General features: G+C 41.3%; 1 protein-coding gene across 1 annotated transcript in view; it reads left to right on the top strand.

Moving 5' to 3' along the window:
* The window catches only part of LOC149467710 (uncharacterized), a 249,499-nt gene that overhangs the window by 12,873 nt on the left and 211,794 nt on the right, over positions 1 to 24,832 (top strand). The window contains exons 4-7 of the mRNA XM_089671215.1: positions 968 to 1,183; positions 5,786 to 5,995; positions 7,448 to 7,663; positions 14,206 to 14,421. Of these exons, the coding sequence (XP_089527341.1) occupies positions 968 to 1,183; positions 5,786 to 5,995; positions 7,448 to 7,663; positions 14,206 to 14,421 (858 nt within the window). The remainder of the gene's footprint in view (positions 1 to 967; positions 1,184 to 5,785; positions 5,996 to 7,447; positions 7,664 to 14,205; positions 14,422 to 24,832) is intronic.

The raw sequence follows: 24,832 nt of genomic DNA on the forward strand, positions 1-24,832 counted from the left end.
CCATAAACTGGCTGTACCTTAGGCAGATGGAAAGGCAGGTAGCAAGCATTTCTTTAAAGTTCATTATCTGGCAGTTATCCACAAAGGCAGTAAGTCCATAACTGGTAGCTAAGAATCCATAAAAGTTCTCCTGTACCCAACCCCATAGGGAACGCTGGCTGAGTCCCCCAGATGGGGGCACAGATTGACAGAGTGACAGTCTACATCTTAGCAGTATTTCCAGCAGCCTCTCTGTAGGGCACTGAGCAGACCCTTTTTATATGGCATGACTTGCAAGAGGCGACAGTACCGGGAAACAAAGGTTGGCCACACTGGCAACAGTGTAGCAGAATTAAAACCCTTTATTGGAATCTTAAAAGGCAATATAATACGAACATGACAGCTCCAAGACTGGACAGAGAAACAATAAATGCGTTTCACACAAACACGTGTTTAGTCATTACTTAGTCAGTATTAGCTAAACACGTGTTCATGTGAAACACATTTACTGTTTCTCTGTCCAGTCTTGCAGCTGTCATGTTCTTATTGCCTGTTAAGATTCCAATAAAGGGTTTTAATTCTGCTACACCATTGCCAGTGAGGCCAACCTTTGTTTCCTGGCACTGTTCCATGGATCAGATCAGCATCAATGTGTCTATAGAGGAGCTATGTGATCCAGCACTCACCTGAAGAGATCTGTTTGCTCTTCTTTGCAAGGGGCGACAACCTTGCAGGAAAAACATTAACCCTCTGCAGAGTTACCTCCAGTTCAGCAGGTCAACTCAAGTACACAGTACACACATCTACACTGTAGCAGTTATATTGAAAAACAGCACAGTGGAATCAGACAGCTACAGAACATAAGTCAGCACAAAGGAAAAGCTTTAACCCTTTGGACACACCTGCTTACATGCTACTGTTTCTGGATAGTAAATCATTTATTAATGTGTTCTCTGTATTCTCTATACTTTCCTGTATATGTTGACAGAATTGTCAAAATGTTTGAAGGAACGTCAGGAAGCTCTGGGAGGAGACGAGAAAGTGACAGGTCAGTTTGTTCCTCATTGTGATGAAAAGGGCGATTACCAACCTCAGCAGTGCCATGGCAGCACCGGGTACTGCTGGTGTGTTAATGCAATTGGAGAAGAGATTGCTGGAACAAAAACTCCACCTGGACAAACACCGGCTACATGTAAAAAACATGGTAAGACTCAGTTCTACAACTTCTCTACATATGTCTGTCACAAATATAATTATTTACATTATCATACTGATTGATTCTGGAGAAGTCTTTGGTGAGTGAGGGCCTAGAAAAGCTAGATATTACCTTGTCTTCTTGCGTAGGTCAAGTTCTTGAGCTGACACCCACCTATTGCTGTCATAGCCATAGAATCACAAAATTAGAAATATAGTCACATTAAGCACACCAGCTGAAATTTGTCACTTGGGTGCATCAGATGGCTGAAAAGCCCCTTATGAACATTCTTGTTGAAAAAAAAGTTGTTGTCCTGGGATGGACCTGCAAAAGAATCCTTTGAAAAAAAAGAGATTAAAGAGACATTGTACCCACTCAGCTTGGTTTTAGGTGCACAGGCCCAGTCAGCAAAAGGATGTGCGGGTGTCCATGTGCCCCAAGGCAGCTTTGTCACCCTAGGTTGAAATCCAGCCATGCTTGTTAGACTAGTGCAAATGGCTTCTGAAGTTAACACAAGTAAATGCACACTAAAATAGTCTGGGCATTTGATAGACACAAAGATCTGCCTGTAAATTATTAATTTTATATTGAAAAGAGCAGTGCAAGATAAGAGTCTCTGGAGAACCAGCTCACTCAGATTGTGTTTCCTGCTCCCTGACTGCCACTCAATATAATTGAGAGGGTGTTCACTTAATTAAAAATCATGAAAAACAAGTTCATGTGAATTCTGCAACTTTATCATGCCCTCAGATGATCTTTTCCTGGATGAACAATGCTGTTTTCTGGCCCCTAAATCAGTCATTTCAATTGGGGTTTGGGATTGTTTCAAATGAGGATTAAAGAGGAACTTTTGTATTTTAACTTCCTTTTAAATGTACACATGAAAGAGGTCAGCTTAATGTAAAAGACCTTATGTAATATACAGCCATGGCCAAAATTATTGGCACTCCTGCATTTCTGTCAGATAATGCACCACTTCGCCCTGAAAATTGTTGCAATCACAAATATTTAGACATTCTCATGTTTATTTATTTTGTTAATTGGTATGACACAAAAAGTGGAGAAACAAAAAGCCAAATCTGACACATTCCACACAAAACCCCAAAAATGGATTGGCCAAAATTATTGGCCCCCATGAATTTAATATTTGGTAGCACACCTCTTGGAAAAAATAACTGAAATCAATCACTTCCTGTAACTATCAATGAGTTTCTTACATGTCTCTACTGGAATTTTGGACCACTCTTCTTTCTCTAACTGCTCCAGTTCCAGATTGGAAGGGTTCCTTTTCCCAACTGCTGTTTTGAGACCTTTCCACAGTTGCTCTATGGGATTGAGATCTGGACTCATTGCTGGCCAGTTCAGTACTCTTCAGTGCTTTGTCTCATTGTCCTGCTGTAAGACCCATGACCTCTGATGGAGACCCAACTTTCTGACACTGGGCCCAACATTGCACTGCAGAATTCTTTGGTAGTCTTCATATTTCATAACATCCAAACTGTCAAGACATCTAGTGCCTGAAGCAGCAAAGCAACCCCAAATCATCAGTGTACCTCCAAAATGTGTGACTGTAGGAACTGTATTCTTATCTTTAAAGGCCCCATTGCTTTTTCTGAAAAGAGTACAATGATGGGCTTTACCAAGAAGCTGTAATTTTGTTTCGGTGGTCCACAGCACATTCTCCCAAAAGGATTTTGGCTTTCTCAGGTAAGTTTTGGCACGCTCCAATCTGGCTTTTTTATGTTTCTGTGTCAGAAGTAGGATCCTCCTGCTTTTACTACCATAGTGTCCCTTTTCTTTCAAATGGTGATGTATAGTGTGAGCTAAACATACAGTATTTCACAGAAGTGAGTACACTCCTCACATTTTTGTCAATATTTTATTATATCTTTTCATGTGACAACACTGAAGAAATGACACTTTGCTACAATGTAAAGTAGTGAGTGTAAAGCTTGTATAACAGTGTAAATTTTCTGTCCCCTCAAAATAACTCAATACACAGCCATGTGTATTTTCACCGACTGAATGACGTCACTCCTCTCCATGACAACAGCAGCCCACAGCCTGGCATCTCCCACTGCCATGTAACTGTGTGCACATGACACACTACACACACTCGGATTGGTGGCTGCCAATTGTTGTTTAGCAATGGCAATTCTGAGTCTCGCCAGTGTTTTCTGATCGGCACATCTGGCTAGTGTGCCTAATCAACAATACGCATTTAAGTCACAACTGCTGGGCATGCCATAAGGTGATTTTTAACATACATAGGGATATGTGCATTGGGACTATCTCTAACGAAATTTGGTATATTTTGGCAGGATTATGACATCCTGAGAAGTCAGAGGAGGGGGGTGGGGATCTTTTTCTTGGTTTTGTTTGGTGGTTTGTGTATATATATTTTGTATAGTCACTGCTGTACTTTTATCACATGCCTGATGAAGGAGTCCTGCCCGGATCTTCTTATAAATAAATCTTCTCAATAAAAACCTCTTTGGACCATATTTGGAGATCCATGGTGTGCTGGCGAATATGTACATTTGCCTATGTTTCCAGTCCCAGCTGGTAGTTGCTACAGCACCTGCTATTGATGAGCCATGTTTCCAGGAATCTGTGCGATGGGAATATAGACAAGATTGTATAGTATGAGCTGACACAGTTGTACCCTGTGCCTGAAGATCAGCTTGACTTTGTCTAGAAGTTGATCGAAGTTCTTTAGCCACCATTAAAACAATCCTTTGTTGCAATCTTTGATCAATTTTCATCTTTTGTCTGCTTACAGGGAGATTAGCTACAGTGGCATGGGCTGTAAACTTCTTGACAATGTTGTGCACAGTGGACACAGGAGCATTAAGATCTCTGGAGATGGACTTGCAACCTTGAGATTGTCCAACATTTTTGTTCTCAAATCCTCACAGTTCTTTGCTGCTCTTTCTCTTCTCCATGCTCCATGTGGCACACAGAGACACACAAGAGAAAGGTTGAGTCAATTCTCCACCATCACAAACTTGGAATGCTGTTGTTTCTTACAATTTTGAGAAGGTGCCAATTTTTTTTTCATTCTTGCTGTATGTTGTGCTACAGCAAAAGTGACATTTATAACAATGAAATAAGCACACAGACATCTTCAAAAGCCCCTTTCCCCCCAAAAAACACAAACAGACCCTTTTTATCTTTTTTTTCTAAGAAGCTGGAAATTAATTGTCATTTACCAGCAATTTTAAACATGTTTTTCTTTGTAGATGTCAATGCTATGGAGAACTTTCTGTACATCAGAGATGAGTTCTTTCACAGGCAAGATTAGGTCACCCCCAGGCATTTTATTTAAAGGAATTAGATATTTTTAATATTTAATTTTAAGCATTAAAAATCACTGCTCCTGGTCAAATGGAAGTAAAAAAAAAGTGTTTGCTTTTTTGCATTAGACTATGTTCCCCATGGAAGTGCCCATGCCACCCATGCTATTTTCTGACATCATATCGCCTATTAGCACAGGAAATAGGCATTTTTAATTTGATATTTTCAGCTCCCATTCATTTCAATGAGGTTTGGGTTCAGCCTCAAAACTCATTTGAAGTTTGAAGAACCTTGCTCAAACTGAACCCAGGGCAGTCCAGCTCATATCTAGTGGTCAGATGCTCACAAACATTTGGCCATAAGGAGTGTATATACCAAAATGTATAAAAGAATTGAGCAATTTTTTATTTTTGATTAGTGAAACATTCTTGTAAAATGCACCAAAACAGCAACTATTAAGTACCGACCTCCTACAAGCTCATATAGGTGTGATGGTCAGGTACCCACAAACTGCTGGCCATGTTGTTTATGGGTTCTCATTAAAAATCTTTCTCAGAGAAACTACAATAACTGTAACTGAAAACGATTATGTATAGACTTAAAGGATAAGTTCACCATACAATAGTTGTAACACTATGTACAGCCTGGACCTAGGATCCTCAGGATTCCACAGGAACAGTGATTAATTTGATATATAACACAGGTGCATGCAGACACCAAAAGGAATTTTGAGCTTCATCTAATTTCCAGAAACCTCTCTTCTTACTGCTTGTTTTCCCTTTTGCAGTCTCTCCATTACAGTTCTGTACAACTTCTGGCACATCTATACCTCCACCTGGAAATTGGAGTAGTATTGTTGGAGAAAATGAGGAACTCTTTCAATGTAGTGCAGCATGTAGATACCTAGGTTTCTTAAAGGTTCAGTATAACTCCAGTTGGAGCTCCATTTTACAAGACCACAATATTTTAATAAATAACATTACTGTTTATTGGTGTTTTTTTGCTCCTGTAAGCCCAAATAAATGTATTTTCCTCAAGCTCCCAATGCCTAAAACATGTTAGGATGACAGCACTCTGTAGTGCAATAAAGAATGCTGGAAAAATATAAATGTCTTTGTACCTGAGGGTAATAAAAAAGGTCAACGAGCTCAACAAGCTGCTCAGGTTAAAGCGTATCCATTCATTGTCTACAGGTTGCAACTTTTAGCATTCCCTGCCACCAGTTCATGAGTTCCTAAGCCTGTTCATGAATTTGGAGACTTTTTCTTGCACAGAGCTTTGGTTATCATTAATCTTTTCTGTATATGTTGACAGAATTGACCAAATGCTTGAAGCAGCGTCAAGAAGCTCTGGCAAAGAAGCTGAGAGGTCATTATATTCCACAGTGTGATGAAAAGGGCAATTACAAGCCACGGCAATGTCATGGCAGCACTGGGCACTGCTGGTGTGTTAAGGCAATGGGTGAAGAGATTGCTGGTACTAGAACTCCACCTGGACAAGCACAAGTTACATGTGAAAGGCATGGTAAGACTCCATTCTAGGCCACGGAACACATCAGAAAAATATCTACACCTGAAATAATAGAAAGTTTATACTGTTCTTATTAGGCATATACAGTATATGAAAATAGTATTATATATTTTTTTACATATATTTTAATTTTATTTTATGATTAAAATGGAATAAATCAAATATTAAAAATCAACATTACCAACCGCATAACAGGACTCTTTTAGAACACATGTACACAGACTCACAAAGCAGTACAATTTGTGTGGCACTTTGACTCACTCACATTTGGGCTGAGCATCTTTGTTAGTTTTTACAGGTAGTTTTTAAATGTTTGTAAGGTGTTTCTGAGCATTTTTTAATTAGTGTTTTTTATTTTAATTTTTTGATAATAAAAAATGTTAGTAACTAGAGGGATTAAAAAAGGTAACACATGTGGTTTTGTGCACTTTTTTGTGCTTTCAGGTGTATTTATTAAAGTTTATGCTTGAAGCTTGTACTTTTCCAAGCTACGAGCAACAGTACACTTTATGGCACAATTGAAAACCAAGAGATTTTGATGTTGAGCATTTTGGCGCTACAAGCTACAAAACGGTCCGATGTGAAGGAGGCCTGTAGACAGCTCCAGTTCGCCATCAGCTCCCTCCAAGCTGTATATTGACTTTCATGTAAAAGTGATATGAGCAGCTCTACAACTGACTATCACTTTTACAGGAATTGCAAAGGAGCCCTCCTCCTGCCACCCACTTATCAGTGGATATTAAAGGATAAGGTCACCTTTTTGACAAAAATAATAAATGCACATTTTTTTAAAAAGGTAAAAAAATGTGAATTTATTATTTTTGTCTGCAGGAGCCTGGAAAGCATTGCATCAGTAATCAGTTGATCCCTGATGCCATGCAGGTCTACTGCAGACCTGTCAGAATATCTGCTTGCTGTATGGGATGTACGGTCAAGCAGATATTCTGAAGCTTAAATGTACTACCATGGTTCTCCACAGCATTGTGGTAGTTAATTGAAAACTACAAGCCGACAGCCGCTAAAACTGCCGGGACTTGTAGGCACTCATTCACAGAACTCTGTGAATGAGAGATGCTGCCTTGAGGGTGGAGCCTTGCATGGCCATGCTTTTTAAATCTGACAGATAGTACAGGGAGAAGTTTCCCTTTACTGTCGGGGGAGGGGGGGGTAGGCACGGCTGCAGCTATGGGAACATGTTATATGTTCCATCCTAAAAATGGGTGGAACATGTAACATGTTCCCAAAGGTGAACTTATCCTTTAAAAAAAGAATTACGATTTTAAAATTACGCAGACATTACAGAGGGTTTAGATACACCTTAATACATTTTCACAGCAGTAAAGCAATGTACTTACTACACTGCTACTGTTTCTGGACGTTTAAACACTTTTGATTGTGTTCTCTGTAATCTCTAGTGTTTCCTGTGTCTTTTCCATATGTTGACAGACTTGCCAAAATGCTTGAAAAAACGCCAGGAAGCTCTGGGAGAAGATGAGAAAGTGATAGGTCATTTTGTTCCTAACTGTGATGAAAAGGGCGAGTACCAACCACAGCAGTGTAATGGCAGCACCGGGTACTGCTGGTGTGTTAATGCAATTGGTGAAGAGATTGCTGGAACAAAAACTCCACCTGGACAAACACCGGCTACATGTGAAAAACACGGTAAGTGACTCAATTCTACAACTTATCTGCATATCCCTCTCATAAATATACTTATTTACATAATCATATTAATTGACTCTGGAGAGGTTGATGGTGAGTGATGACTTTGATAAGCACGATGTTGCCCTGCAAGCATGATCAAATTTATACTTCTTTCTACCATAGGCCAAGTTGTTGTGCTACCACCCACCTATCCATATGGTCTCTCTTAGAATCACAAGAGCAGATCAGATCACGTGTACTCTCATATTATTCATGGTCTATCTGAGAACATACTTCTATCGCCAATTACATAAAACACACACAATACTACTAATAGCCCTCACGCTTGCAATCTTTACTTTAGGTCACATGTAGGAGCTCGGGAGCAGCTATTTTTTCTATTAGCTTAAATTATACTGGGAAGTGGTTAATCTGGGATGCTGATATGCGCCATATTGATTTGAGCAAAAGCGTGCATTGTAATGATATATCCATTGCAGGAGAACTGTAGACTTTTTAACATTTTTTTTCTAGTTTCAAATATGAAAGACACCGACCTAATGTAAATGTCATGGATATGGATTATGAAGTCTTGGAAAGTGTAATGTATGTGTATAATATCCCACTAAGCAAGAATTTTGAAGGGCAGAATCTATTTTTTACTTTTCAGCATTAGTTCAACTGGTTTATGCCAAAATACATGCTTTGTATATTTGTTGCACATATTGACAGATTTGACAAAATGCTTAACCTAAATCAAATAGAACACCTCTGGGATATCATGTTTCGGTCCATTCAATGCTGTTAGGTTGCACCTCAGACCTTGGGAGCTCAGTGATGCCCTGGTCCAGATCTGGGAGGAAATACCCCAGGACACCATCTGTTGTCTCATTAGGATCATGCCCTGATATTGTAAGGCATGCATACAAGCACGTGGGGGCCATACATACTGCTTAGTACCATTTTGAGTTGCTGCAATGAAATTTCAGCAAAATGGACTAGCCTGCTGCATCATTTTTTCACTTTGATTTTCAGGATTTCTTTGAATGCAGTCCTCTGTAGGTTGATAATTTTGATTTCCATCAAACGATGGGGTATCCTTACATTCCTAACACATTACCCAGCCCATATCAGTATTCAGCATGGTATTTTTCTCCATTGAGATCTGATGTATTTTCAAAGTGTTCCTTTAATTTTTTTTGGAGCAATGTATATATATATATATATATGTATATATATTTATATACAGTATCTCACAGAAGTGAGTAAACCCCTCACATTTTTGTAAATATTTTATTGTCTTTTCATGTGACAACACTGAAGGTATGTCACTTTGCTACAATGTAAAGTAGTGAGTGTACACCTTGTATAACAGTGTAAATTCGCTGTCCCCTCAGAATAACTCAACACACAACCATTAATGTCTAAACCGCTGGCAACAAAAGTGAGTACACCCCTAACAGAAAATGTCCAAATTGGGCCCAAAGTGTCAATATTTTGTGTGACCACCATTATTTTCCAGAACTGCCTTAACACACTTGGGCATGCAGTTCACCAGAGCTTCACAGGTTGCCACTGGAGTCCTCTTCCACTCCTCCATGACGATATCATGGAGCTGGTGGATGTTAGAGACATTGCGCTCCTACACCATCCGTTTGAGGACACCCCACAGATGCTCAATAGGGTTTAGGTCTGGAGACATGCTTGGTCAGTCCATCACCCTACCCTCAGCTTCTTTAGCAAGACAGTGGTTGTCTTGGTGGTGTGTTTGGGGTCGTTATCATGTTGGAATACTGCCCTGTGGCCCAGTCTCCAAAGGGAGGGGATCATGCTCTGCTTCAGTATGTCATAGTACATGTTTGCATTCATGGTTCCCTCAATGAACTGTAGCTCCCCAGTGCCGGCAGCATTCATGCAGCCCCAGACCATGACACTCCCACCACCATTCTTGACTGTAGGCAAGACACACTTGTCTTTGTACTCCTCACCTGGTTGCCATCACACACGCTTGGCACCATCTGAACCAACTAAATTTATCTTGGTCTCATCAGGGGAGGGAAAATAGCTAATTGGGCCCAATTTGTACATTTTCACTTAGGGGTGTACTCACTTTTGTTGCCAGCGGTTTAGACATTAATGGCTGTGTTGAGATATTTTGGGGGGACAGCAAATTTACACTGTTATACAAGCTGTACACTCACTACTTTACATTTTAGCAAAGTGTCATTTCTTCAGTGTTGTCCCATGAAAAGATATAATAAAATATTTACAAAAATGTGAGGAGTGGGCTCACTTCTGTAAGATACTGTGTGTGTGTATATATACAGTCAGGTCCATAAATATTGGGACATCGACACAATTCTAACATGTTTGGCTCTATACACCACCACAATGGATTTGAAATGAAACAAACAAGATGTGCTTTAACTGCAGACTGTCAGCTTTAATTTGAGGGTATTTACATCCAAATCAGGTTAACGGTGTAGGAATTACAACAGTTTGCATATGTGCCTCCCACTTGTTAAGGGACCAAAAGTAATGGGACAATTGGCTTCTCGGCTGTTCCATGGCTAGGTGTGTGTTATTCCCTCATTATCCCAATTACAATGAGCAGATAAAAGGTCCAGAGTTAATTTCAAGTGTGCTATTTGCATTTGGAATCTGTTGCTGTCAACTCTCAAGATGAGATCCAAAGAGCTGTCACTATCAGTGAAGCAAGCCATCATTAGGCTGAAAAAACAAAACAAACCCATCAGAGAGATAGCAAAAACATTAGGCGTGGCCAAGACAACTGTTTGGAACATTCCTAAAAAGAAGGAACGCACCGGTGAGCTCAGCAACACCAAAAGACCCCGAAGACCACAGAAAACAACTGTGGTGGATGACCGAAGAATTCTTTCCCTGGTGAAGAAAACACCCTTCACAACAGTTGGCCAGATCAAGAACACTCTCCAGGAGGTAGGTGTATGTGTGTCAAAGTCAACAATCAAGAGAAGACTTCACCAGAGTGAATACAGAGGGTTCACCACAAGATGTAAACCATTGGTAAGCCTCATAAACAGGAAGGCCAGATTAGAGTATGCCAAACGACATCTAAAAAAGCCTTCAGAGTTCTGGAACAACATCCTATGGACAGATGAGACCAAGATCAACTTGTACCAGAGTGATGGGAAGAGAAGAGTATGGAGAAGGAAAGGAACTGCTCATGATCCTAAGCATACCACCTCATCAGTGAAGCATGGTGGTGGTAGTGTCATGGCGAGGGCATGTATGGCTGCCAATGGAACTGGTTCGCTTGTATTTATTGATGATGTGACTGCTGACAAAAGTGTTTCGGGCAATATTATCTGCTCATATTCAGCCAAATGCTTCAGAACTCATTGGACGCCGCTTCGCAGTACAGATGGACAATGACCCAAAGCATACAGCAAAGGCAACCAAAGAGTTTTTTAAGGGAAAGAAGTGGAATGTTATGCAATGGCCAAGTCAATCACCTGACCTGAATCCGATTGAGCATGCATTTCACTTGCTGAAGACAAAACTGAAGGGAACATGCCCCAAGAACAAGCAGGAACTGAAGACAGTTGCAGTAGAGGCCTGGCAGAGCATCACCAGGGATGAAACCCAGCGTCTGGTGATGTCTATGCATTCCAGACTTCAGGCTGTAATTGACTGCAAAGGATTTGCAACCAAGTATTAAAAAGTGAAAGTTTGATTTATGATTATTATTCTGTCCCATTACTTTTGGTCCCTTAACAAGTGGGAGACACATATGTAAACTGTTGTAATTCCTACACCGTTCACCTGATTTGGATGTAAATACCCTCAAATTAAAGCTGACAGTCTGCAGTTAAAGCACATCTTGTTCGTTTCTTTTCAAATCCATTGTGGTGGTGTATAGAGCCAAAAATTTTAGAATTGTGTAGATGTCCCAATATTTATGGACCTGACTGTATATATATATATATATATATATATATATATATATATATATATATCTTTGCTGATCTTCTTGTAGCCTTCACCTTTCTTGTGTAAAGAAATGATTTTTTTTCTCAGGCCTTGTGACATATATATGCTATATTATATTATATTTTAGTTATTAAAATTGAAGTAAAGTGGTTCTAAAGGCTGAAGGTTTTTTTTAACTTCATGCATTCTATGTATCAAAGTGAAAAATCTTTAGTGTGCAGCAGTCCCCTCAGCCCTCCTAGTACTTACCTGAGCTCGATCTTGGTCCAGTGGTGTGCACGGGATCTCTCCTTGGTCTCTCCTTCCTCACTGGCGGAGACACAGCAGTGGGAGCTATTGGCTCCAACTGTTGTCAAGTCACAGCCAGTGAGGAGGACGGAGCAGAGGGTGGGGTCGAGCCACACTCTGCTGTGTCTTATGGACACAGAGAGCCGGGCTTGGGATTGAGCACTCACCAGTGCCCCCATAGCAAGCGGCTTGCTATGGGCACTTCTCAGGGGGAAGGAGCCAGAATCACCTACGGGGAAACCCAAGAAGAGGAGGATCAACGCTGCTCTGTGCAAAACCACTACACACACAGCAGGTGAGTATAACATGTTTGTTATTTTAAATAAATAAAAAACTAGCATTTAGTATCACTTTGAATCAAATATATTTTCAACAATTCCAACCTCATGCTGCCTCAGCTAACTCAGTTGACACTCAGACATCCTTCCTTCTGGTCTCTGTTAACCTCTCTGGTGGTATTCCCGAGTGTAGCTCAGGGTAAACGTTCAGTACCAAAAGCTGTACCCCCGAGCTACACTCGGGAATACCCTGCAGCGTTGCTCCGGGATCCCTGTTTCACTTACCTTGTCCTGCTCTCCCGCGATGTCCCCCCTGCAGCATCCCCGGCCATCTCCCCCAGCCGATGCCAGCATCCGTCTTCCGGGTTCCGTTCCCTGCAAGCTTCGGGACGTACGGGACGTATGGGGGACGTAACCGACGGGAAATTCCAAAATTTTAAAAGTGACATTCACTCAATACACTAAAATCACATAGTAAAACATTACTGTATCAAACCATTTCACATACATTTTGTCCCTAGTGCTTTGTCCTGTGCCCTGCCTGCATTTTTACTGTTCTTTCTGCCTGGAAACTGAGAAATGTCCATGTCGTCCAAAAAGTGTCCCTTTAGGTCAAAAGCGGTTTTACACCAGATAGAGAACAGCGATAGTAAATTAGAACCACTTGCAGAATTGAGTGATAATGAATCGTGGGGAAATTCATCATCAGACACTGAAAACGATTTTGCGACTACGCTCAGTGATGTGTGAACTTGGCGCTATATTTCAAATTTCAGTGTTTTTGGTTTGATTACATTATTGAATTAAATGTATTATTATTATATTATTATTTTTTATGATTATTTATTATATTATAATTTATGATTTTGTGTTTCAAATTTTATCATACCCAGGATGTTTACTAGACTCTTGTTCGGACAGATTTCAGTGAGTTATTCCTAAAAATTACAGGCCTACACTTTAAAAACGACATATTTCCATGCAAAAAAATGTACCGCTTTGAGCACAGGAATATAGACATAATCAGACTGCTAGGGAGGTTAATAGACACACCTGTTAGAGATTATTCTTCATTTATATGTATGCAGCAACAGCCCTAAAGAAGGGGGAACCTTTGTTCTCACGCAACACGCTGGCTTGTTAAACTTGTGATTCCTAATAAACGCCTTCAAATCACCTTCCAGTTTGCACTCACTAGACTCTGGGCGTTCCCTTTTATCTACTCCTAGTAAACCTCATGACATGACTTTCTTAAAACACATGTACTCTTAAAACACATGTACACAGACTCACAAACCGTACCATCTCTAGTAGTTTTTACAGGACTTTTTTAGTGTTTGTAAAGGTGTTTCTGAATGTTTTTGCTTGAGTGTCTTTTAGCCAATAAAAAGATAGTAACTAGAGGAAGAAAAATGTGCAATACATGCATTTTTTGCACGCTTTTGTGTGTTTTCAGGCGTGTTGATTAAAGTCTATTGAAGCCAAAAATGCTTGAAGCTTGAACTTTTTCAAAGTTACAGTTTTAAATCTTGACATTTTGATATCTCCTGAACTCAATATTATCTTTTATAGTTTACCAAAAAAGTGAGTTTTATAATGTGTTTTTGTGCACTAAAATTCATATAAGCGTATTTTTCCTTGAAAATTTGTGTTTGATTTGGCTGTGCAAATATTGTGTGCTATGGAAAATTCCCACAACAACCATTTCATTCTCCAGGGCCTCTGTTTTCAGAATATATATAATGTTTTGGGGTTATAAGTAATTTCCTGGCAAAAAATTCTGATTCTAATATATATGTGAAAAATGCTAAAACTGAAAGTGGTTAATTTGAATCAGTGCTTATTAAAAAAAAGAATTAACTTTTGAAAATTGCACAGGCAGTACAGAGTGTTTAAATACACCTTAATACATTACCAAAGCAGAAAAGCAGTGTACTTTTTACACTGCTTTTGTTTCTGGACAATTAAACACCTATGAGTATGTTCCCTGTAATCTCTGGTCTTTCCTGTATATATTGACAGACTTGCCAAAATGCTTGAAGGAGCTTCAGGAAGCATTAGGAGTAGATGAGAAAGTGATAGGTCGTTTTGTTTCTCGGTGTGATGAAAAGGGCGATTACCAACCACAGCAGTGCCATGGCAGCACCGGGTACTGCTGGTGTGTTAACGCAATTGGAGAAGAGATTGCTGGAACAAAAACTCCACCTGGACAAACACCGGCTACATGTAAAAAACAAGGTAAGACTCAGTTCTACAGCCTCTCTGCATATCCCTCTCATAAATTAGACACAGCTGAAAGGAAAGAAGTTGTATCACTCAAGTGTGTCAGATGGCTGGAAAGCCCCTTATAAATGTTCTTTAACCACTTGACCTCCAGAGGATTTACCCCCCTTAATGACCAGGCCTCTTTTTGCTACTTGGCGCTGCACTAATTCAACTGATAATTGCGCGGTCATGCAATGCTGAACCCAAACGAAATTTACTTCCTTTTTTCACACAAATAGAGCTTTCTTTCGGTGGTATTTGATCACCTGTGTGCTTTTTATTTTTCACGCTATGAACAAAAAAGACCAAAAATTTTGAAGAAAAACAATATTTTTTACTTTCAGCTATAAAAAATATATAGTAAACTCAAAGTTATAAATTTAGGCTAAAATGTATTCTGCTAAATGCTTTAGGTAAAAAAAATCCCAATAAGTGTATATTGATTGCTTTGTGTGAAGGTTATAGTGTCTACAAACTATGGTATAGATACTGCAATTTACATTTACATTTTTTTCTATACAGCACTGCACTAGTTTAATGGACAATTGCGCGGTCATGCAATACGGTACATAAATGAAATTTACATCCTTTTTTCCCACAAATTGAGCTTTCTTTCAGTGGTATTTGATCACCTGTGCATTTTTTATTTTTTTCGCTAAAAAAAAAAAAATTCTGACAATTTTGAGAAAAAAAAAATATTTTGGACTTTTTGGACATGTCCAGTAAAAAAATGTAAAAATCAAATTTAGTCATAAATTTCTGCCAAAATGTATTCTGCGACATGTCTTTGCTTAAAAAAAATCCCAATATGTGTAAATTAATTGGTTTACGTGAAAGTTATAGCGTCTACAAATGGCGGGAAAGATACTGGGATTTTTTTTTTTACTATACTAATAATGGTGGCAATCAGCAACTTATGGTGGTGATCAGAGATTTATGACAGTGATCAGCGACTTATGGCGGGACTGCGGGACTGTGGCGGACATTTTGACACTGGGGGGGAACTGACTTGGGGTCACTGACATCCCCAGTGACACCAATACAGTGATCAGTGCAAAAATAAAAACACTGACACTGTACTAATGGCACTGGAGAGGAAGGGGTTAACTTTTATTAGGTAAAGAAAGGGTTAACTGTGCGAGGGGAGTGTTTTACTAGTGGGTGGGGGGTGTGTACTTCACAGGAACACACTGATCCCGAGAGACAAAGTCTTCTCTCAGGTTCAGCGTGCTCTGAATTGACAGATAGCACGGCTGCATTGTTTACATTGCAGCTCTGCTATCTGTCAGTGATTACTTGTAATCGCTGACACCCAGCAGGAAATGACACCCGCTGCCACGGTCGGCGGTACGGGTAGGGTGGGCACGCGCCTCGCGCATGCCCCCAACCTGTTTTGCACAGCAACGTTAAAAGACGGAGCTGACCGCACAGGTGCCGCCCTGCCACAGTAAAAACACTGCAGCGGGTTTGCTAGCGGTTAAAAGAAAAAAAGTTGTTGACCTGGGATAGACCTGCAAAAGACTCCTTTAAAATGAGAGAATAAACAGATAGTTTGCCCTAAAGTGCAAGTGGGTGTCTACATAGCCTCAGACAGCTTTGTAGGGTTGCCACCTTGTCCCTTTAAACGAAAACACAGATTAAATCCACAGGTTCTGACGCTAATTTAATGCTGATAAGGCATTAAGTGAGTTTAATTACCACCTTAATCAGCCTTAAAGGGATGAGATGGCAACCCTGCAGCTTTATCAACTTCAAAATCCAGTCCTGCTTGTAGAACTAGTGCAAACGGGCTTCTGAAATTAGTGTAGGTAAATGCAGGCTAAAATTGTATAGGTATTTCATAGAAACAAAGTTCTGCCTGTAAAGCAGTCATTTTATACTGAGAAGAGCAGTGCAAGATGAGAGTCCCAGGAGAACCACCCCACTCAGAGGGGGTTTTCTACTCCCTGACTGCCACTCAACATAAATGAGGGGGTGTTGACTTAATTGGGAATCATGGAAAAACAGTTCATATGAATTCTACAATTTTTTCACACCTTCAGATGATCTATTCCTGGATGGACAGTGCTGTTTTCTAGTCCCCAGATTGGTCATTTAAATTGGTGTTTGGGATTGATTCAAGCCAGGATTAAAGAAGAACTATAGTTTTCCTGTGTTTTTTCTTTTTCAATATGCACATGAAAAAGGTCAGCTTAATGTATAAGTGTGACGGAAGCATAGGCAGGACAGAACGCACACGGAGGATGATAAACACACAAAGTTTTATTGAAATAGGGGAGACACTCAATCAGGGTAGGAAGGTAGCATCCGGGTACCCAAAAAGGGGGAAGAGAGGGGAGGAGCCCAAAACAGTTGTAATCCAGCCCACGATAGGGCGACTTGGGTAGCGATGGTCTGAGCAAGTATTAATCCAAGCAGGCAGTTCCGGCAAGTGTAATAGGGAGGTTCAATGGGGCAACCCTGGCAGGAAAGGTATGCGTGTTCAATGGGGCAGTCCAGACAAGGCAAGAGGGGAATTCAACGGGCAGTCCAGGCAGGGGAAAATAGGAGCATTCAATGGGGGCAGTCCAAGCAAGGTAATAGGGGGATTCACGGGCAGCCCAGGCAGGGAAAATAGGAGCATTCAGTGGAGGCAGCCCAGACAGGATAATAGGGGGTTTCAACGGGCAGTCCAGGCAGGGACAATATGGAGATCCAATGGGAGTAGTTCAGACAGGAGGATATGAGCACTCACAGTTTAGGCAGGAGTAACCTTTGGCACACAGCGGATAGCAGGCAGGAGTATCCTTGGGCACACAGCGGACAGCAGGCACCTCTAGCCCCCCAGGGATCAGCAGAGTACTCAGCGAGGTCTGGGCTGTGGGGGTCTGGCCTCAGCTCAGTCCTCCCAACAGCTACTCTCGGCGACATGCAGGGGACCAACAACCTCCCGGGTCCCGCTCCTCTTATGCCAGAGTGGGACGCTTCCTGGTTGCCCTGGCAATGAGGCACGCCCCCCAACACTCTGGCCACGCTCAGAGAGTGCGGCCTTTGTCTCCAGCAGGCGCAGAGCGGGGGAAGCCTCGGGCCCACGCTGCGCCCACCGGGGGGCACGCAGGGACACCCCGGTGGCCTGCACGTGAGGAATCCCCATTCAGGCCCAGTGGGGTGTCCGACTCCTTAGCGGCTTCTCCTAGAAGAGGTGCTAACCCCACCACAGGGGGCTTTTCCTTCCATCCAGCACAGCCTTTGATGTAGGCTTGTGCAGTTAAGTTAGGAATCTGCAAGGGGAAGGGATGGGGGAGGATCAAAGGGGAGCGAGGGGGAGCTGCTGCTGCCACCTGTGACTGAGAAGAGGGGGGAGGAAGGAGAGCAGGCGAGGGTGGAGACTGTGACAATAAGACCTTTTGTAATATATGTTTCAAACTCTTGTTTGTGCATACATTTTGTAAAGAAAAAAAAAAGAAAAAAAATAATATTATATATATATATATGTAAAGGAAATAAGTACAGTATTTGATCCCCTGCTGATTTTGAATGTTTGCCCACTCACAAAGAAATGATCAGTCTAAAAATCGAATGGTAGGTGTATTGTAACACTGAGAGACAGAATAACAACAAAAAATTAAAAAAATGCATGTGTAACAAATTATGCACTGATTTGCATGTTTATGAGGGAAATAAGTATTTGATCCCCTATCATTCAGCAGGATTTCTGGCTACCAGGTGTCTTTCATACAGATAACAAGCTAAGATTAGAAGCAGTCTCTTAAAAGGAGTGCTGCTAATCTCATTTTGTTACCTGTATAAAATACACCTGTCCACAGGAGCAATCAAACAATCAGATTTTGTTTTATCCAGCTGTATTTACTCAGTGTAACTTATAACATCCAAGTGAAAGTTATGACATCAACATGTCAGAAAAGAAAATTCAAAAACGTGTGTGTATATGTGTATGTGTGTGTGTGTATATATATATATATATATATATATATATATATATATATACACAGTCAGGTCCATAAATATTGGGACATTGACACAATTCTAACATTTTTGGCTCTATACACCACCAAAATGGATTTGAAATGAAACAAACAAGATGTGCTTTAACTGCAGACTGTCAGCTTTAATTTGAGGGTATTTACATCCAAATCAGATGAATGGTGTAGGAATTACAACAGTTTGCATATGTGCCTCCCACTTATTAAGGGACCAAAAGTAATGGGACAATTGGCTTCTCAGCTGTTCCACGGCCAGGTGTGTATTATTCCCTCATTATCCCAATTACAATGAGCAGATAAAAGGTCCAGAGTTCATTTCAAGTGTGCTATTTGCATTTGGAATCTGTTGCTGTCAACTCTCAAGATGATATCCAAAGAGCTGTCACTATCAGTGAAGCAAGCCATCATTAGGCTGAAAAAACAAAACAAACCCATCAGAGAGATGGCAAAAACATCTACTGTGGCCAAAACAACTGTTTGGAACATTCTTAAAAAGAAGGAACGCACCGGTGAGCTCAGCAACACCAAAAGACCCGGAAGACCACGGAAAACAACTGTGGTGGATGACCGAAGAATTCTTTCCCTGGTGAAGAAAACACCCTTCACAACAGTTAGCCAGATCAAAAACACTCTCCAGGAGGTAGGTGTATGTGTGTCAAAGTCAACAATCAAGAGAAGACTTCACCAGAGTGAATACAGAGGGTTCACCACAAGATGTAAACCATTGGTGAGCCTCAAAAACACAAAAATAGGAAGGACAGATTACAGTTTGCCAAACGACATCTAAAAAAGCCTTCACAGTTCTGGAACAACATCCTATGGACAGATGAGACCAAGATCAACTTGTACCGGAGTGATGGGAAGAGAAGAGTATGGAGAAGGAAAGGAATTGCTCATGATCCAAAGCATACCACCTCATCAGTGAAGCACGATGGTGGTAGTGTCATGGCGTGGGCATGTATGGCTGCCAATGGAACTGGTTCTCTTGTATTTATTGATGATGTGACTGCTGACAAAAGCAGCAGGATGAATTCTGAAGTGTTTCGGGCAATATTATCTGCTCATATTCAGCCAAATGCTTCAGAACTCATTGGACGCCACTTCACAGTGCAGATGGACAATGACCCAAAGCATACAGCAAAAGCAACCAAAGAGTTTTTTAAGGGAAAGAAGTGGAATGTTATGCAATGGCCAAGTCAATCACCTGACCTGAATCCGCTTGAGCATGCATTTCACTTGCTGAAGACAAAACTGAAGGGAAAATGCCCCAAGAACAAGCAGGAACTGAAGACAGTTGCAGTAGAGGCCTGGCAGAGCATCACCAGGGATGAAACCCAGTGTCTGGTGATGTCTATGCGTTCCAGACTTCAGGCTGTAATTGACTGCAAAGGATTTGCAACCAAGTATTAAAAAGTGAAAGTTTAATTTATGATTATTATTCTGTCCCATTACTTTTGGTCCCTTAACCAGTGGGAGGCACATATGCAAACTGTTGTAATTCCTACACCGTTCACCTGATTTGGATGTAAATACCCTCAAATTAAAGCTGACAGTCTGCAGTTAAAGCACATCTTGTTTGTTTCTTTTCAAATCTATTGTGGTGGTGTATAGAGCCACAAATGTTAGAATTGTGTCGATGTCCCAATATTTATGGACCTGACTGTATATATATATATATATACACACACACACACACACACAATCACCGGCCACTTTATTAGGTACATCTGTTCAATTGCTTGGTAACATAAATTGCTAATCACATGGCAGTAACTTAATGCATATATGCATGTAGATGTGGTGAAGACCACTCGCTGTTCAAATCGAGCATCAGAATGGGGAAGAATAGGGAATTTAAGTGAGTTTGAATGTGGCATGGTTGTTGGTGCCAGACAGGCTGGGCTGAGTATTTCAAAAACTGCTGATCTACTGGGATTTTCATGCACAACCATCTCTAGGTTTTACAGAGAATGATCCGAAAAAGAGAGACTATCCAGTGAGCGGCAGTTGTGTGGACATAAATGCCTTGCTGATGTCAGAGGTCAGAGGAGAATGGGCAGACTGGTTGCTGCGACATTCAGATGGTTGGGCGTAAACATGAAAGCATGGATCCATCTTGCCTTGTATCATTGGTTCAGGCTGGTGGTGGGGGTGTAATGGTGTGGGGGATATTTTCTTGGCACTAGCAAGGTGTACTTAATAAAATGGCTGTTGAGCGTCTATGTATGTATGTATATATATATATATATATGTGTGTGTGTATATATATATATATATATATATATATATATATATACACCCATCTACACACACTATATTGCCAAAGGTATTGGGCTGCCTGCCTTTATACACATGTGAACATTAATGGCACCCCAGTCTTAGTCTGTAGGGTTCATTATTAAGTTGGCCCACCCTCTGCAGCTTTACCAGCTTCAACTCTTCTGGGAAGGATGTCCACAAGGTTTAGGAGTATGTCTATGGGAATGTTTGCACTGATGTCAGACGAGAAGGCCTGGCTTGCAGTCTCTGCTCTTATTCATCCCAAAGGTGTTTTATCAGGTTGAGGCCAGGACTCTGTGCAGGCCAGTAAAGTTCCTCCACCCCAAACTCATTCATCCATGTCTTTATGGACCCTACTTTGCGCACTGGTGTGCAGTCATGTTGGAACATTGGAGCCATCCCCAAACTGTTCCCTCAAAGCTGGGAGCATGAAATTGTCCAAAATGTCTTTGTGTGCTGACACCTTAAGAGTTCCCTTCACTGGAACTAAGGGGCCAAGCCCAACCCCTGAAAAACAACCCCACACCATATTTCTCAACCAAACTTTACACTTGGCACAAAGCAGTCAGGCAAGTATCGTTCTCCTGGCAACCACCAAACCCAGACATGTCCATTGGATTGCCAGACATAGACACGTGATTCATCACTCCAGAGAACAAATCTCCACTGCTCTAGAGTCGAGTGGCTGCGTGCTTTACACCACTGCATCTGATGCTTTGCATTGCACTTGGTGATGTAAGGCTTGGAAGCAGCTGCTCGGCCATGAAAACCCATTCCCTGAAACTCTCTATGCACTGTTGTTGTGCTAATCTGAAGGCCACATAAACTTTGGAGGTCTTTAGCTATTGACTGTGTAGACAGTTGGTGACTTCTGCGCACTGCAAACTTCAGCATGCACTGACCCCGCTTTGTCATTCTACATGGGCCTACCACTTTGTAGCTGAGTTGCTGTTCCCCCGTTGCTTCCACTTTGTTATAATACCACTAACAGTTGACTGTGGAATATTTAGTAGCAAGGAGATTTCACGGATGGACTTATTGCACAGGTGGCAACCTATCACGGTACCACGCTTGAATTCACTGAGCTCCTGAGAGTGACCAATTGTTTCACAAATGTTTGTAGAAGCAGTCTGCATGCAATCCAATGATTTGGAGGGGTTTCCCAATACTTTTGGCAATATAGTGTATATACAGGGGCTAGACAAAAAAATGGAAATACAACATGATTTGCAGGTGTGACATGTGGAAAGCGGAAGTGATGTGGGAAGGTGGGAAGCCTCACTTTCATCATTCACTGCATGCGCTGCTAGCAATATGGAGTCATGTGAGAGCTTACTGAGCTATATACAGGGTAAATTGTTGGTGCCCACTTAGCTGGTGCCTCTGTGACTAAAGTTGCCAATTTATTTGCTGTGTCACGAGGTACAGTATCAAAAGGTTATGACGGCATATACAGTTTCCGGGAAAACATCATCTGATAAGCATAAGCGCGGTCGACATGGTCAACTGACCGAAAGAGACAAAAGGACATTGCACAGGATTGTGACCCATAATAAGAAAACAACTGCTGCAAAAGTGACTGCAGAGCTCAATCTCAGTCCTGCGAAGACTAAGACTGAGCTCTGCAGTCACTTTTGCAGCAGTTGTTCTCTTATTTTGGGTAACTATTCTGCGCAGTGTCCTTCTGTCTCTTTCAGTCAGTTGACCATGTTGACCACACTTATGCTTATCAGATGATATATGACCACAAGTCAAAGCAGGTCATGCAGCAGGTGTGTAAATGAAACCTAAGAGATTTCTGGCACAAAAGTTCAACCTGGACAAATATCTCCAATATGAGGGTCTTCTGATAAGTTAGAGATACAATTTGTTATTAAAGGGAGAAAATGTGCTTTTTCTTTGGGCCCCCCAGTCAAGGGAACTACCAAATGAATTCCTAGTTTTACACTGTGATGAATAATTATATGAAATTATTCATTCCTAAGCCAGTTGGTGTTGTTGGGAAATAGGTGACCCTTTTTTTTCCTTTATTTTACTGCAGTCTCCACTTTTGTTTATCCTATTTCTAAACATAGGTGACATGATATACACAGATATACCATTGTGAATTTTATCACTACTTAATAGTTGCTGTGTTTTGTGTTAACAGTTAACAGTATGCGTCATTGACCAAAAATAAAAAATAGCTCAATTATTTTAGTATAACCAGTCCTACATACTTTGTATGGCCAAATGTTTGTAAACACCTGACCATTAGGTATGAGCTGAACTGCCCTATGTTTAGTTCTAGCAAGGTTTGGCGAACTTCAAATGTTCACATGTTCCAATGCAAAAAAAAAATTTCATTTTCATTTGTCCAGCAGCAGCAATTTTGAATATTTAAATTGAAACATTAAAACTTCTGATTCCTGAGGGTGCCATTATCCTGTTTGTAAAGGGGTGCATCTCTGTGTGTTACAGAAGGTGCTCCAGCAGCATTGGCATTTACATAAAAAAAGTGTTTAGAATTGCCGGTCAAATGACATTTCATTCCCCGATTCCTAAAAAAAAACCCACACAGACCCCTTTAAGGGTCCGCTTTTTACATTTTAGAGGGCCTTTGGAGGAGTCTGTGTGGTGATTTTTTTTCTTTGTAAATGTCACTTTTGCTGTAGCACATCATACACCAAGAATGGTAAAAAAAACCCTACAAATCCATTCCAGATCCTTAATCTAACATGTAGCCTGGCTGCCCAGGAAAGGGGGATGAGCGTATGGCCCACTCTCCTGATCCATACCAGGCCACATGCCTTCAACATGGGGGGTGCTTGTCAGGGGGACTTCTGCCTGGCAAAGCACCTTGTCACCATGTTGATGAGGACAAGGGTCTCTTCTCCACAACCCTGGCCGGAGGTTGTTGGTGTCTACAGATGGGGGGCTTATTGGAATCTGGAAGCCCTCTTCATTAATAAGGGAGCCCCCAGACACTGCCCGCTTTTTCATGAATGAGCAAGGGTGCATAACAAAAAAGAAAGTCACCTAGAAACAGACGCACAAATGTTCGAAATTTCCTTTATTAAAAAAAAATCCCCCAAAAATGACATGCATTATAAATCCATTGTCAGTCATGATATCCATCACCTGCTGGCTCATAGGAAAACAAATGAACAAACCAGCTCACACAATTGATCCTGACAGTATTATTAGCTGAATTACAGTTCCCCATGCTGTCATCAGCTATATAAGGGAAGATGAGGGGATAGTGGACTTCCCTGTCCAAAAAGGGACATGACCATATTTGGGCAATGTTGTTGACCAGATTTGGCCAAGTGGCCATATTCAGGTAATAATGTAATCCCTCTGATCCCCATCCATTTGTTTTAAACATCTGAACTGCCAATGTTTGGTCCAAACTTCTGGTTGGACTGAAGACTTAGCTCATCCCTACAGACCAACTCACCTGCAAATGACCAAAAGTACTGTATGTGGACACTCTTCTAAATTATTGAAGTCAGGTCTGTCCAGTGAAGGGTTCTGTTCATGCTACAGCAAACAAGGACATTTTGGACAATGATTCACTGCTAACTTTGTGACAACAGTTTGCAAAAGGCTCTTTTGTGTTCTATCATGACTGTACACAATGCACGAAACCAGGCTCATAAAGACATGGCTTGATGAGTTTGATGTGGAGAAACTCAACTTGCCTACACAGAGCCTTGACCTCAACTGGAACACCTTAGGGATCAATTGCCAAGTCTTCTCATCCAACATCAGCACCTGACCTCCTACAAGCTCATATAGGTGTAGCAAGGGGGTGGTAGCTGATTATTGTTTAGTCAGAAGGGCTGAGTAGCAGCCTGGGCAAGTCAGCTGGGTCAAATTTGGGTCAGGGCTAAGAGGCTCTGCAGATCAGTTCCTTGATACCTCCCACTGCTGTAAACGCTTTGAGAAGATTCTAGAAGCAGTGGGCAGGGGAGAGGAGGGGCTGGTCTGCATACTCAAGGGACTCTGGCCAATCCTCAAGCAGGAGGCTTGGCAGGGGACCAGAGCAGCCCTTAAGTATGACTGAGTCTGCTCAGTAGCAGCAGAGTTCGGGTGGAAAATGTGAGGAAGCTGAGATGCAGAAGCCTTGGAGGGGGCCC

Source organism: Staurois parvus, unplaced genomic scaffold (assembly GCF_062004578.1).
Source record: "Staurois parvus isolate SC_StPar_1 unplaced genomic scaffold, SC_StPar_1.0 ptg000102l, whole genome shotgun sequence".
In the NCBI taxonomy this organism is placed as follows: domain Eukaryota; kingdom Metazoa; phylum Chordata; class Amphibia; order Anura; family Ranidae; genus Staurois; species Staurois parvus.